Source organism: Rhinolophus sinicus, chromosome 14 (assembly GCF_057876585.1).
Source record: "Rhinolophus sinicus isolate RSI-liver-muscle chromosome 14, RSI-T2T, whole genome shotgun sequence".
Classification (NCBI taxonomy): Eukaryota; Metazoa; Chordata; class Mammalia; order Chiroptera; family Rhinolophidae; genus Rhinolophus; species Rhinolophus sinicus.
This window is the reverse complement of record NC_142514.1, coordinates 101,004,711-101,016,722: the sequence shown is the minus strand read 5'-3', so window position 1 is coordinate 101,016,722 and position 12,012 is coordinate 101,004,711. Positions and strand designations below refer to the sequence as shown.

The 12,012-nt window shown below is 50.0% G+C and overlaps 2 protein-coding genes across 5 annotated transcripts; one reads left to right on the top strand and one right to left on the bottom strand.

Moving 5' to 3' along the window:
- The first annotated feature begins 83 nt into the window (after positions 1 to 83).
- TRAPPC4 (trafficking protein particle complex subunit 4) lies at positions 84 to 3,453 on the top strand. 3 transcript variants are annotated; one of them, XM_019716289.2, is made up of 5 exons: positions 84 to 523; positions 677 to 851; positions 1,966 to 2,069; positions 2,735 to 2,861; positions 3,102 to 3,453. In XM_019716289.2, the coding sequence occupies exons 1-5, from the start codon at positions 349 to 351 to the stop codon at positions 3,178 to 3,180; spliced, it is 660 nt and encodes a 219-aa protein (XP_019571848.1). In that variant the 5' UTR covers positions 84 to 348; the 3' UTR covers positions 3,181 to 3,453. The 3 variants fall into 3 exon arrangements, with proteins under 3 accessions (XP_019571848.1, XP_019571849.1, XP_074191448.1); XM_019716290.2 differs by lacking the exon at positions 1,966 to 2,069 and having other exon boundaries at positions 325 to 523; XM_074335347.1 differs by lacking the exons at positions 84 to 523; positions 1,966 to 2,069 and having other exon boundaries at positions 595 to 851.
- A 765-nt stretch (positions 3,454 to 4,218) lies between these two features.
- SLC37A4 (solute carrier family 37 member 4) lies at positions 4,219 to 10,800 on the bottom strand. 2 transcript variants are annotated; one of them, XM_019716285.3, is made up of 10 exons: positions 10,213 to 10,800; positions 9,247 to 9,587; positions 8,165 to 8,397; positions 7,407 to 7,650; positions 6,751 to 6,909; positions 6,431 to 6,516; positions 5,798 to 5,911; positions 5,524 to 5,589; positions 5,046 to 5,184; positions 4,219 to 4,926 (listed from the first exon to the last, which is right to left on the bottom strand). In XM_019716285.3, exons 2-10 carry the CDS (start codon positions 9,392 to 9,394, stop codon positions 4,760 to 4,762), a joined length of 1,356 nt encoding a protein of 451 aa, XP_019571844.2. In that variant the 5' UTR covers positions 9,395 to 9,587; positions 10,213 to 10,800; the 3' UTR covers positions 4,219 to 4,759. The 2 variants fall into 2 exon arrangements, with proteins under 2 accessions (XP_019571844.2, XP_019571845.2); XM_019716286.3 differs by lacking the exon at positions 5,524 to 5,589 and having other exon boundaries at positions 9,247 to 10,800.
- Between the last annotated feature and the right edge of the window lie 1,212 nt (positions 10,801 to 12,012).

Genomic DNA, 12,012 nt, shown 5'->3' with positions numbered 1-12,012 from the left:
CCTCTCGCTGATGCTGTAAGCAGTGGGGAGGACTTGGGTGTTCCGGTTTTCCAGCCGCACATCCTGAACACTGTCCCCACTTTGTTGGGCTTTGCGCTAGTTGTGAAGCACTCACACGTTGCTATTCTCTGGCATTAGGGACCAAGAAAGAGACGGAAAACGACTTATCAGGCGCCGGCAACTGACTTTCGCCGTTACACCAATGCGTATTGCCTCAACTGCGCAAGCGCCGCCGCCCGCCGCCGACCGGGGCTGCGTGGGGGTGGTGGGGGGCGAGGACAGAGCCTATGACTGCACTTCCGGCGCGGGGCTGGGCCGACTTCCAGAGTCAGAACCCGGACAGCGGCAATGGCGATTTTCAGTGTGTATGTGGTGAACAAAGCAGGCGGCCTGATTTACCAACTGGACAGCTACGCGCCACGGGCCGAGGCTGAAAAAACTTTCAGTTACCCGCTTGATCTGCTGCTCAAGCTACATGACGAACGTGTGCTGGTTGCCTTCGGCCAACGCGACGGAATCCGGGGTGGGCTAGACTCGGGCCCGGGGGGCGGGGCCGGTACTGCGGAAGTAGGCTGGTGTCTCGTGGGAGGGGGCGAGGGGGAGGGGCCAGGTCCCTAGTTTCCGCAGCGGAATCCGCTGCATGGGGACTTCGTTGACCTTTGCCTCACCTCTTCAGTGGGGCACGCAGTGCTGGCCATCAATGGCATGGACGTGAATGGCAAATACACGGCTGATGGGAAAGAGGTGCTGGAGTACCTGGCCAACCCTTCTAACTACCCGGTGTCCATTCGGTTCGGCCGACCCCGCCTTACCTCCAATGAGAAGCTCATGCTGGCCTCTATGTTCCACTCGTAAGTTCCCCAACGCTGCCTGTATTCCTGCACTTGGCTCTTAAGCTGGCCGGGTGAGTGTGGCTTTGTGGGCAGTCTCCTGAGCGTCAATGCTTACCTTTCTCTGCCTCCTTTCAAATCGTCAGTTTTTGTGTTAAAAGAAAAAACTCATTCAGTATGAATAGGTTTTAGGTAATACTGGCAGTGGTGTGATCTTGCTGAAGTCAGCTTCTCGTCTCTGATCCTTAGTTTCTTCATCTTTATAGTAATGTAATTGAACTAAATGAACTTTTAAAAATTTTTTCTGCTTTGAACTGTGGACTAAGATGTGTTGGGTATGCATAGCCTCAGGGTAAGTAACCATGGCACATATCCCCAGTGCTAATTTTACCTAACGTTTTCAATGTAAAATGTTTTATATCAAAGTGTGGATTACAGTAAGTCCTCACGACCTCCTCCATAGGTTCTGCGACAAAGTGAAAGGAAGTACAGTTGGTACTTACAAGATGGACTAGGGATGTGACTCCCACACATAACTTGACTCTCCCAAAACAACTAGTCATCCCTTGGTATCTGCAGGAAATGATTCCAGGATCCCTGCAGATACCAACACCTGTTGGTGCTCAAGTCCCTTTTGTAAAATGACATAGAACAATGCATACATTCGGCCCTCCACATCTACCAAGTCCCAGTCGAGGGTCAAAAATACTGTATTTGATCCAGGGTAGGTTGAATCTTCGGATGCAAAACCCAGGGATAGGGAGGGCTGACTGTATATTTATTGGAAAAAAATTTCATATAAGTGGACCTGTGCAGTTCAAACCCATGTTCAAGTGTCAACTGTGTAACAACCAGTTTTACCGTAGGCTAATTGATATGAACAAGAGTTCCTATGGCAGCTCATCAATGTTAAAATAAGACGATGTTAATCGAGGACCTGCTGTAAAATCCATGCAGAATTCAAATGAATTTTAAAGAAATTTTGATGCTGCTTCTAGGCAGTTCACACTGCCTCTTCTGACTCAGGCCATAATGTAAACTCAGCAGATAGGATCACTTCAGTGGAAAAGTTTGGGAAGCACTCCTCCCTTACAGCAGTGGGGTGCATTCCCAGCTTTGCCTCCTTTGCAAATAGGCTGTTCGCAATCGGCTCCCAGCTGTCTCCTGAACAGGGCAGCTCAGGCATTGAGATGCTGGAGACAGACACATTCAAACTACACTGCTTCCAGACACTGACAGGTATGAGTCTCCAGATAGGCCAAAGGGATGCAGTGGGGCAGGTTGGGGGAGGGGATTGATTGACCAAAGACAGATTTGGTAAGCAGTGAGGGGTGGGGGTAGCTTTTCCTGGGACAATTGCACAGACATATCTATTTGTTTTGTGAATCCAAAGCTAATATTTAACCTGACGCTGATTTTGTCCACATCACCCAGTATGCTCAGTCCTAGTTATCCTGTGCGCAAATACAACTCACTTAGTGTTGTCTCATGTTGCACACATTTTGGAAGGTGTGTTGTTCCAAAATGAAATTTGAATGCTAAATGGAAATGACCTTTGAATCACGAGTGTCATTGCTTCACTCCTTTAATACAGATAATTGAAAATTGCCTGAGTTTGTCCCCTCTCTGGCACTTTCTGCTGAGGGACACCAAAACCAGAAGTGACAGAACTAGAATTCAAAGCCTGGTCTCAGTCAGCTGGGTGATGTGATAAAGTCACTTCAATTCTCTGGTCTCACCTATAGATGTAAAATCTTGCCTTTCCTTCTTTGTGGAGCAATAAGGACAAAATAATAATGGGATTATGAAAGTGCTTTGCAAAATTTAAAGTGCCGTACAAACACAGGATGACATTATTTGCTGCATTCTCTACCCTTTGGTAACCATTCCTGGCCCCTCTCCAGGAATCAAGTTTGTGGTGTTAGCAGACCCTAGACAAGCTGGAATAGATTCTCTTCTCCGAAAGATTTATGAGATTTATTCAGACTTTGCCCTCAAGAATCCATTCTACTCCCTGGAAATGCCCATCAGGTAGGTAGTTGGTCTCACTCCCCAGATCAAAGCCTCCTTGCCCCTCCCTGTGTGCTCTTCAAAGTCATGTTGAAGTGTAATAGAGTTATTTTTAAATAAAAGTGAGTAGCCTTTTACTTATTTTAAGAAACCAGAGACTTTTATTGGTGTTTATATCCTTCAAGCAGGCTCTGCCTCTGTACCCAAAGTGGGGAGAGAGCCTCACTTTGTTCTTATTTGTGCCTCCTGGACCTGGTATAGGTGTGAGCTGTTTGACCAGAACCTGAAGTTAGCCCTGGAGGTGGCAGAGAAGGCTGGAACTTTTGGACCTGGGTCATAGGCTGAACCTGCAATGGACACCCCTCCCCACAAATTCTGAGAGATCCTGCAGCAGGGGTCCTGCTGTTTCCACTCCAGTGGAGAGCCCAGAAGCCTTGTTAGTGCACTTGAGAATGGGAGGATGTTGAGCCTGATGATGTGTACTGATCCCCAAGCCTTAAGAGCATGCTTTCTTCCCTCCTGTATCTATCATGGTCCTACTTCCCAACTCTGTAGATTTATTTATGGAGGAGGTAGGCCCATAAATGCTGTAATAAACATTCCTTTGATCTCAGTGTTTGCTGTCCTAATTGGTGGTTTTAGGGGAAAGGCCCAGGAGTGGAGATAGGAATGATAAGGCAATTCTGGGAAGATGAGATATTCTAGTAGAAAACAAATGTATTCATGAAATGAACATGGGACCTTGAATCAGAAGCCTTGAGTCTAGTTCAGAATTGCTCCTGATTTCCTAGGGTGGTGGTAGTGGTGGTGACGATGACAATGGACCATTTATCAAGTGTTTACAGCCAGGCTTTACTGCTTTATCTCACTTAATCCTCATCCAAACCTCAGGGGGTACATTCTGTTACAGATGAGATTTAGCAAGGTAAATCTGTGCCTCCAACTCTCAAAACTAACCACAGTCTGAGTCTGAACCCAGGCTTTTTGACTACACTATTAGCCACTGTTATACTGCCTCACTCCATCAAGTTACTTAATCTGCCTGAAATCCAAAAACGTCATCACTGAAATTATGAAAGTGCTTTGCAAAATTGAAACACAGGATGCAACTGCAAACACAGGATGACATTATTTGCTGCATTCTCTATCCTTTGGTAACCATTCCTGGCCCCTCTCCAGGAATTCATCTTTGAATTATGCAGTGTTAAGTTGAAGGCAAAGGAGACAGTGAACTTAAAGGAGTCCAAATCAGCTTCGCATTCCAGGGAAATGAAGTCTCTCCCTTTGGGGGTGGAAAGAGTGGACACAGAGAAAGTATTTTCCAAAGAAAGCTGTTTCCGCCTGATACCCCTTTTGAAAAAAATGACTCACTGACAGATTTGAGTATCAAATCTAGTTTTAATCTTCTATAACAAGTCTTCCCACCCTCCCACCCATACCCCCCTATTGTACCCAGGGTTATTATGATAAAAGTGTTCCTCTTTTCACTTGGAGCCTGAGTTATTGGCAGTAGCAGTTTCCCCCCTGTGGAAAGGCCTTAGGACAGGAGGCAGGAGCCATTGGTGCCCTGCAGCTGCAGGAGGAGCCTCAAGTCAGGTGGGGAGGTGTGGAAGGGGGTAGGGCAGGGCCCAGGAGAGAAGAAGGATATAGGAGACTCCTTGACTGCAGGGGTTTCCTGCTTGTAGGCAGAAAATAGGAGCTAATGGAGTCTAAGAACAAAGATTGTGTTTTAAATAGAGCATAGGATGGGGAGCTGGGACCTCATTAGGCACTAATAAATTCTGCACCACCTGGGCTAGGGAAAAGGAGCAGAAAAGGGAAGTCACAGGTTCAGTGCTAGCCAGCTTAGCCCCCTCCCTCTTCCCACCCCGTGCAGGTGAAAGGTCACAGGTGAGAGAAGATGCTCTGGAACCTGCACTTCACTCAGCCTTCTTGGGCACTCGGCCCATCTTAGTGCGGATGTTTCGTAGGAGGAAGAAGGCAGCTGTACTGGCTGCACAGATCACTTCAGCCACCCAGAAGGCTGTGCTCCAGCTGTAGTGCTTGGCGATGGTGCTGAAGGGCAACCCAGCCAGAAAGCCGCCCACTGCCAGGGAGAAGGGGAAGAGCCCAAGTCATTTGTGAAGCTAGAGCCAGTGGGGCCTTCCCTAGCCTCTACCTGTTCTATGCGGAGGCGAGGTAGAGACTCTAGAGGGTACCACTTACCATTGGCCATGAGTCCCACAACGGCATGGGAAGTGCCACACAAGTTGGGAGGGGCACTCTCGTTCGCTATAACTCCGAACAAGGCAATGGGACCATAACAGGAGAAACCAAACACAGCTCCCAACAACAGGATCCAGAGCTGCAATAGCAGTGCAGGATAGTATTTAGAGTCTGAGAAAGCCTACCTACCTAAACCTGCCAGAAAGAGGAATGCTTGGTCCCCAGGAACCAATACTGGTAAGGAGACAGTGACCTCCCTCATCCCACTTCCCAATACAATTCATAGTGCATAGCTGGAGGAGTGGATGCCACACTGAGCCAACCCAGGGGCCTGTGTGGGTAGGTGAAGACGGTACAGAAACCATCCCTCCAAGTTAGAGGCTGTCTCTTCTCAGAATGTACGCAAGCTCAATTAGAAAGGGCCAAGGCAGAGTGGCTAGGACAAAGGTGAGAGAAACCAGAGATAAAGATAAAGCACCTCATGTTCCTTAAAGCCTGTGAGCTCAGCGAGAGGGTGAAGAGCTGGAGTCCAGAAAGTAAAATCCTAGAAGACCATAGGGAAGAGAAGAAAACCAGGCCCAAAGTTGAGGGTCACCAAGTACAAAAGAGGAACTGAGGTACAAACAACTGAAAAGGGAAATCTGAGAGGCAAAGAAAATTCTGGGCCAGACTGGAGCCAGGGAGGAGACTGAGTCAGTGACCCTTGCTTTCTCATCCTTATGCCTTCCCTAGGCCGGGCCCTCCTTATTTACCTTGGGGGAGTCACTGGTCACAGTTACTCGGAAGAGATACATTGACACTGTCATACCAGCCATCATGAACAGCAACAGGCCATGGCGAGGGTTCCCATAGATGGACAGCCCTGCCTGTGGAGATAGTCCCAGCAATGTCAGGCCCTAAGAGCAGCAGAGAACCCCCACACATGGACTCTGACACAGCAGGCCTCTGTCGACAGGTCTTTGGTAATCCCACACAGTTCTTGGCCCGGGCAGCTCTGGGAGGCCCTGGGACCTGCTCATTATGTTCTGAGGCCAAACTCCACAATATCCCTTCCTCTACTTGGGGCAGGCTTGGGACACGTGCTGGCAAGCTGTACCCAGTCCCTTCCCAGCCCCAGTTTTCCTGAGGCTGTGGAGAAGCCCACTGCTAGGCTGAGAGAAATTCTGGCTCTCCTTAATATCAATTAAAACCTTTTCCCCAAGAGCCTTATCTCTACATCCCTAGCAAAGAAGAGGAGCCTGGACTCATTCCCACCTTACCCAGCCTAAACAAGCATATGCCAACCTGCCTGTGCCCTAGGACTCCCACCTGTCTGGTGCCTGTCCCAGTCATGCTGGGAAGATTTAAAGAGATCCTCCTCCGTCCTGTCCCCTCTGCCCACTCACCTTTGCCATGGCCCGGTCTGACAGGTAGCCAGCTGCGATGCTGCCTACAAGGCCCCCCACCTCCAGGGCGCTCATGTAGGAGCTCCCTGCAGTGGGTGTTGTGGCGGGAGAGGGAAAGGAAGGGTGTTAGACATTGGGGTTACCCAGATTGGCTTAAACCCAGAGAGGTAAAGGGTCCCCAAGGGTGACTGGCCCTGGCTGCCTGAGTAGCGCCCAGCCTTAGGGAAGAAGGGGGATAAAGAGAAGCCGAGCCTGAATTTCCCATTCCCTGCATTGGTTCCTGCTCCCTATGCCCACCCCTGTCCCAACACTCATCTTACCCACGAGGGCTGACTGTCCTTTCTCCTGGATAAGGAAGAACTGGCCCCAGTCAGTACAGCAGGTCTTTACTCCAAACACCACAAGGTAGCCAGTGGAGAGAACCCACAGGTAGGGGGACAGCAGCAGCTCCTGTAAGGTACTCTCCTCCTTCAAGGAGCCTAGGGTAAGAGGAGGCCGTGCCTCAGGCTCTGCTGCTGCTGCCCTTTCGCCACTGAGCCCCCACCACTCATTAACCAGCCACAGGAGCAGAGTCCATCACATAGCCAGGGGTCAGCAGGAAGATACCCGCGCACCCACTGCTCTGCCCTCTCCCCTCCACTGCAAGACTCAAGAAAGGAAAGACACTGAGGACCAGCACAGATGGAGGAAGGCACCCAAGCCACTTAAGCTTAATGCTGTCCAGGACAGGGAAGTCTGGCTCTGTTGTGAGGAAGGACCAGGATATAATATGAATCATGGCATTTGTTGGCTCTGCCATTTGTCTGGTACTTAACTGCCTCTTGGGATGCAGTTTTACCTACTTCCCACCCACTCTTCATTACCATCCATCCCCCTACATCCATTGGCTAGCACAGGGCCAGGCATACATCAGTCCTTAAACTCTGCCAAATGAATGATGAAAGCTGCCAAGTGGTCAGCTCGGGTGGGTGCTCACCCTTCTTGCCCCTGGAGGGGGTGGGGTCCAGGTTTCGGAGTCCAACATCAGCAGGTTCATTGTGGATGAGCAGGAGACAGAGGAAGGAGACAACCACACATAGTGCCCCAGACAGGGCCAGCGTGCTGCGCCAGCTATAACTCTGTGCGAGGATGGTTGCCAGAATAGGGCCCAGCCCTCCAGCCAGGTTCATGCTGGTTGACAGGATGGCCCACCAAGTGCCAAACTGAGATGGCTCAAACCACTGTGGGGCAGAGGGGGACAGAGTAGGTGCCCAGCCTACAGTCCATGTTGAAGGAGGGATCAAGTGGGGCAGACCCAGAAGCTCACATTACAGGGATGAAGGAGAGGGTGCTTCTACTTGGCAGGGCCATTTCCCTCATTTGCCACCTGATCTCACCATGTTCAGGCTCCTAAAATATCTTGACAAGTAATAGGAGCTGGACTGGGACTCCTGAGGAACATGCTCTGGGTGGGGGTGGTGGTGCCAGTGCTCCCACATGCTCTTCAGGTTTCCTCTAGGCCAGGAGTGTGTCCAAACTGCGGCCCATGATCCATGGTTAATTGGCCCGCAGCAAATTCCAAAAATATATTTAGTTAAGTAAACCAGGTGAGGCAATACGTACTTCACCTTGAGTGAGTGGCCCAGCTGTTTGTGTATTTTAGCGCATATGGCCCTTGGTGAAAACCGTTGAAAAAAGTTTGGATACCCCTGCTCTAGGCGAAACTAAACAGGTTTCTTGGGAATAGACACTCACCTTCCGCAGGACCTTCCCACATGGGGGCCATCCCAGCCCCTGTGCAAGGCCATTGAGGAACCAGAGAGCAGTGAAGACAGGCACTGTGAAGCTCCAGGAAAAGACTATGTTGACCAGGCCAACCAGGAGCAGCCCAGAAGAGAAGAGCCAGCGAGCGCTCATCTGGTCAGACAGCACCCCACTCACAAACTTGCTGATGGCATAGGCTGCTGACTGGCTGCTGGTGATGAGCCCTGCAGGGAAAAGGAGCAGCGAAGAGGACACCTGGGGGGTTAGAGGCCAGAGCAAAAGCACAGAAGGGGTTAAGGAAGCATGGGGTCAGGTGAGTAGAGGTGCCCAGCAAGGTGAGACAACTCCTTCTAAGAGGAATAGGAGGAGCCTATGCTGGAATCCAGACACTTGTTCATGGAACCCTGCTACTCTTCTTGCCTCACCATCAGCATTAGCCCCCGGCTGACCTATGACTTTTCAGCCTCTTGGAGAGTTCAAGCTACAGCTGTCAGGGGGCAGGAAGGAGGCAGGACAGGGCAGCTCCCCTCCCTGGGATTTGCATATGCCTGATTCCTCCCTCACCATGCATGCCAACCCAGGGCCTCTGGCAGTTCTGTTGCCCCACCTTTGAACATGGGGCAAAGGGCTTAGAATTGGAGGCAGGGACCCTATTCCTCCTGAAAGGTAACCTGCTAGGCCACATGAAATCATTGTGCCAACTCCTCAGTTCCCAATGCTCACAGTGTTAGTGGCCAGCATGCACCCTGCGATCCTAGTTAGCATGCACCCACACAGATGTGTGTATTCAGAACTCTAAACAGACTCAGCATAAACAGTGTGCTGGGGGCACATGTGGATCACAGACTCATCAGATAAGCAGTCCTCCTCCGACACGCGTGGATCATACTCAGGATCCTTCACCCACATCCATACACGGATCTCAGAGCCTCTTCATCCGATACATGGAAACTGTCCTCTAGCCTTTGCTGTGCAAACATTCCACACACAATACATGCCTGTCCACACCACATTGTCACAAACACTCATCCTGCTGGTCCTGTGTTCCACCACCCTGCTCTTCCAGGGCTCACCCAAGTCATCCTTGTCCAGAGGGATCTCCTCCACCAACGACGGCATGACAAAGGAGAAGGTCTTGCGGTTGAAGTAGTACAGGCTGTAGCCTCCGAACATGGCCGAGAAGATCACAATGCGGTAATAGCCGTAGCCTCGGGCTGCCATGGTGGAAGCCAGCAGGCCCTACTGGCTAGGACACGGGCCTCTGACCACAGCTCCTGCTTGTGGTCAGATCTCAGTGCCCAGATCTGCTGAGTTAGGCTTGTTCTGCTCCCTCCTCCACCCAGCCTCCCAGGCTCCCTTTATAGCCCCCTTCTGGACAATCATTAAGCCTGGGGAGGTTCCTGAACCCAGTGTCCTGAGGAAGACAAGAAAACAGATTATTGACAGCCAAGCTGTGGGGGCTCAGAGGGAGGCAGTGCCTGTGAGCCAGCCCAGCACCCTGTGTCCCCACGATTTCTGCCTTTCCTTGCTCTTCCTTGTTCACCTGTGAAATCAGCTGTGATTAAAGGCTCAACCTAATTACTTTTGTCTGCTTGAGCCCAGGGGACGCAGGGGTGGGATGCGTACAGTAGCCCTTTCTATCCCTGTTCCCTCAGTCACTACCTTCTCATTTATTCAACAAAAGTTTATTGAGGGTTTTACTGGTTACCAGGCACTGCACCAGGTACTGGGTTAGTTTCTAAACACATACATTCAATCAGACACATAACTCCCAATAACCCCACTTCCAAGTCTTCTAGAGCTGACCTCAAGCCCTGTAACTCCCTGTAACTTTTTATTGATAGCTGCAGAGTTGTAAGCCAGCAGGAACTTCCCAATTCACTGTAACATCTAAAACCCTACTAGGAGGCTGGGGTTGTAGTAGGGTCACTGAGCTGCCTCTGGTCCCCTTTACCCTGCGATATTAGCGCGGGCTTCCGTCCGGCTGGCTGGGGGCTGCAGAGTGGGTGACTAGACTACCTGTGAGCGGGAAAACGCACCCATAGACTTCCGGGGGCAGTGCCGAACCGCCCAGCTTCCCAGGGTCCGGGTGGCATGCCCCGCGGCTTTTCCGCTAGGCTGGGAAAGCAACTGGAGCAGAAGACAGGCGCAAGCCGAGCAGAAGACCGATCACACGTAGTCTCCCGGAGGCATCACTTCAGGCGCTGAGTGGCTCAGCCCGACAGGGTGGAGCCAGGCGGCAAGAATGGGTAGGAAGGAGAGAGGCGGCGGGCTCTCGGCATCTGCCCAGCTCGGTGTCCTCAAGCTACCCAGGACACCAGAGTCGCGCTGGGAATGAATCCTGGCCCGGGTGCAGGAGCTGAAGAAGTGCGGAGTCACAGAACTGATGCGACGTAAAGGAGCAGGCGTGTGTGCTGGTCACTGGCAGTGCCTCGGCAGCCCCCAGACCCAAGAATTGCTCCCCCACCGCGGAAGGGGTAGCCGCAGGAATAGATCCGGGTTGTATCAAAAGTTACGGAAACCTTTATTGGGGCTCCAGCAAAGGAGCCCCATGATCTGAGAATCCCCCTCCAGTCCCACTCTCAGGAGACGCCTCCCCCTACCTGAACAGAAGCGGGGGCCGCAATAGGACTGGGCGGGGCCGGAGGGCGCATGCGCAGTGGATTGGGCGGGGCCTCCGCCTGAGTTTCCGCGTCTCCGAGAGCCGAGTCCACCCTCTAAGAATTTGGACTTACCAAGCGGGTCGCACTGCTCCTGGGGCGAAGACAGCGCCCCTTAGGGGCTGGACTCGTGTGTTTCCCATCTTCAAAAACTTTTTAGTGACTGCCTCTCCCTACCAATCATTGTCCCCGAGATTTCACAGTCTGGGAAAGGTCTAGTAAGAGAACACAGTATTTTCTGTAAGAAATTAATGCAGTTCTCAATAAGCACAATTTGAACATTTAACCTGTGGTTAGACTGTTTGGGACAGAGGTAAAACAAAATAAACGTTTAAAGTACCTGGCCCGGAGTAAACCTTAAATTCTAATCCCAGATCCACTGCATTATAAGCGTGTGACCTTGGGTAATCTCCATGAGCTCCCGTTTCTTACCAGACTCATAGGTTCGTTGTCAGGATTCAATACAAGATTTAGATAAGAGTTCAGAAAATTTAGATTAATCACTTTCATAGAACCCGCCGAAGAATTGCTTAAAACATTTTAAGTGCTCCAAAGTTGAGAGCAAAGATCTTTTAGACTGGGAAGGTGGTCAGGGAAGGGAAGAGATGAAGGTGAGATAAAATGGGACAATTTGTGGCTGAACTTCACAATTCAACATGTATCTACTGAGCCAGAGCCTACAGTGTATTAGGCACTGCATTTTCATGGCGGTAGATCAGAGGACCAGGCGAATGAGTTTCTCTAAAACAAAACCAGACCAAAGAGTTCCTACTTTATCTAATAGACAGCCATTTAAGTATTTTTCCCTAACTTATATTTAGAGTAAAATATAAAAAACGCACAAATCTTAAGCATACAGCTCAATGATTTTTTAAACGTATATATTAATGCCTCTGTAACCAACACCCAGATTAAGTTAACTTTCCTATCATTTTATTTTGGAAATTTTCAAACATATAAAAAAGTTGCAAGACTACTCTTCACCTCTGGAATGTTAATATTTTGATATGTTTTCCTAATATCTCTGTATACGCATAAATACACATTATTTGTTGTTGAACCATTTGAAAGTTAGTTGCAGATGTGAAACTTCACCCCTATGTATTTTGGCCTGTATTGCCCTAAAAACAAGGATATTCTTCTACATGACAATATAATTCTCACACTCAAAAAATATAT

What these genes read in the sequence shown, in the direction of transcription:
- SLC37A4 (XM_019716285.3), bottom strand. Translation starts at nt 9,394, where the DNA reads ATGGCAGCCCGAGGCTACGGCTATTACCGCATTGTGATCTTCTCGGCC. An exon ending in GTGGGAAGGTCCTGCGGAAG is followed by an intron (nt 7,651 to 8,164) that starts GTGAGTGTCTAT and finishes TCTGCCCCACAG; the next exon opens with TGGTTTGAGCCATCTCAGTT. An exon ending in TGTGGGACTCATGGCCAATG is followed by an intron (nt 4,927 to 5,045) that starts GTAAGTGGTACC and finishes TCTCCCTGGCAG; the next exon opens with TGGGCGGCTTTCTGGCTGGG.
- TRAPPC4 (XM_019716289.2), top strand. Translation starts at nt 349, where the DNA reads ATGGCGATTTTCAGTGTGTATGTGGTGAACAAAGCAGGCGGCCTGATT. An exon ending in CCAACGCGACGGAATCCGGG is followed by an intron (nt 524 to 676) that starts GTGGGCTAGACT and finishes TCACCTCTTCAG; the next exon opens with TGGGGCACGCAGTGCTGGCC. An exon ending in CTGCTTCCAGACACTGACAG is followed by an intron (nt 2,070 to 2,734) that starts GTATGAGTCTCC and finishes GCCCCTCTCCAG; the next exon opens with GAATCAAGTTTGTGGTGTTA.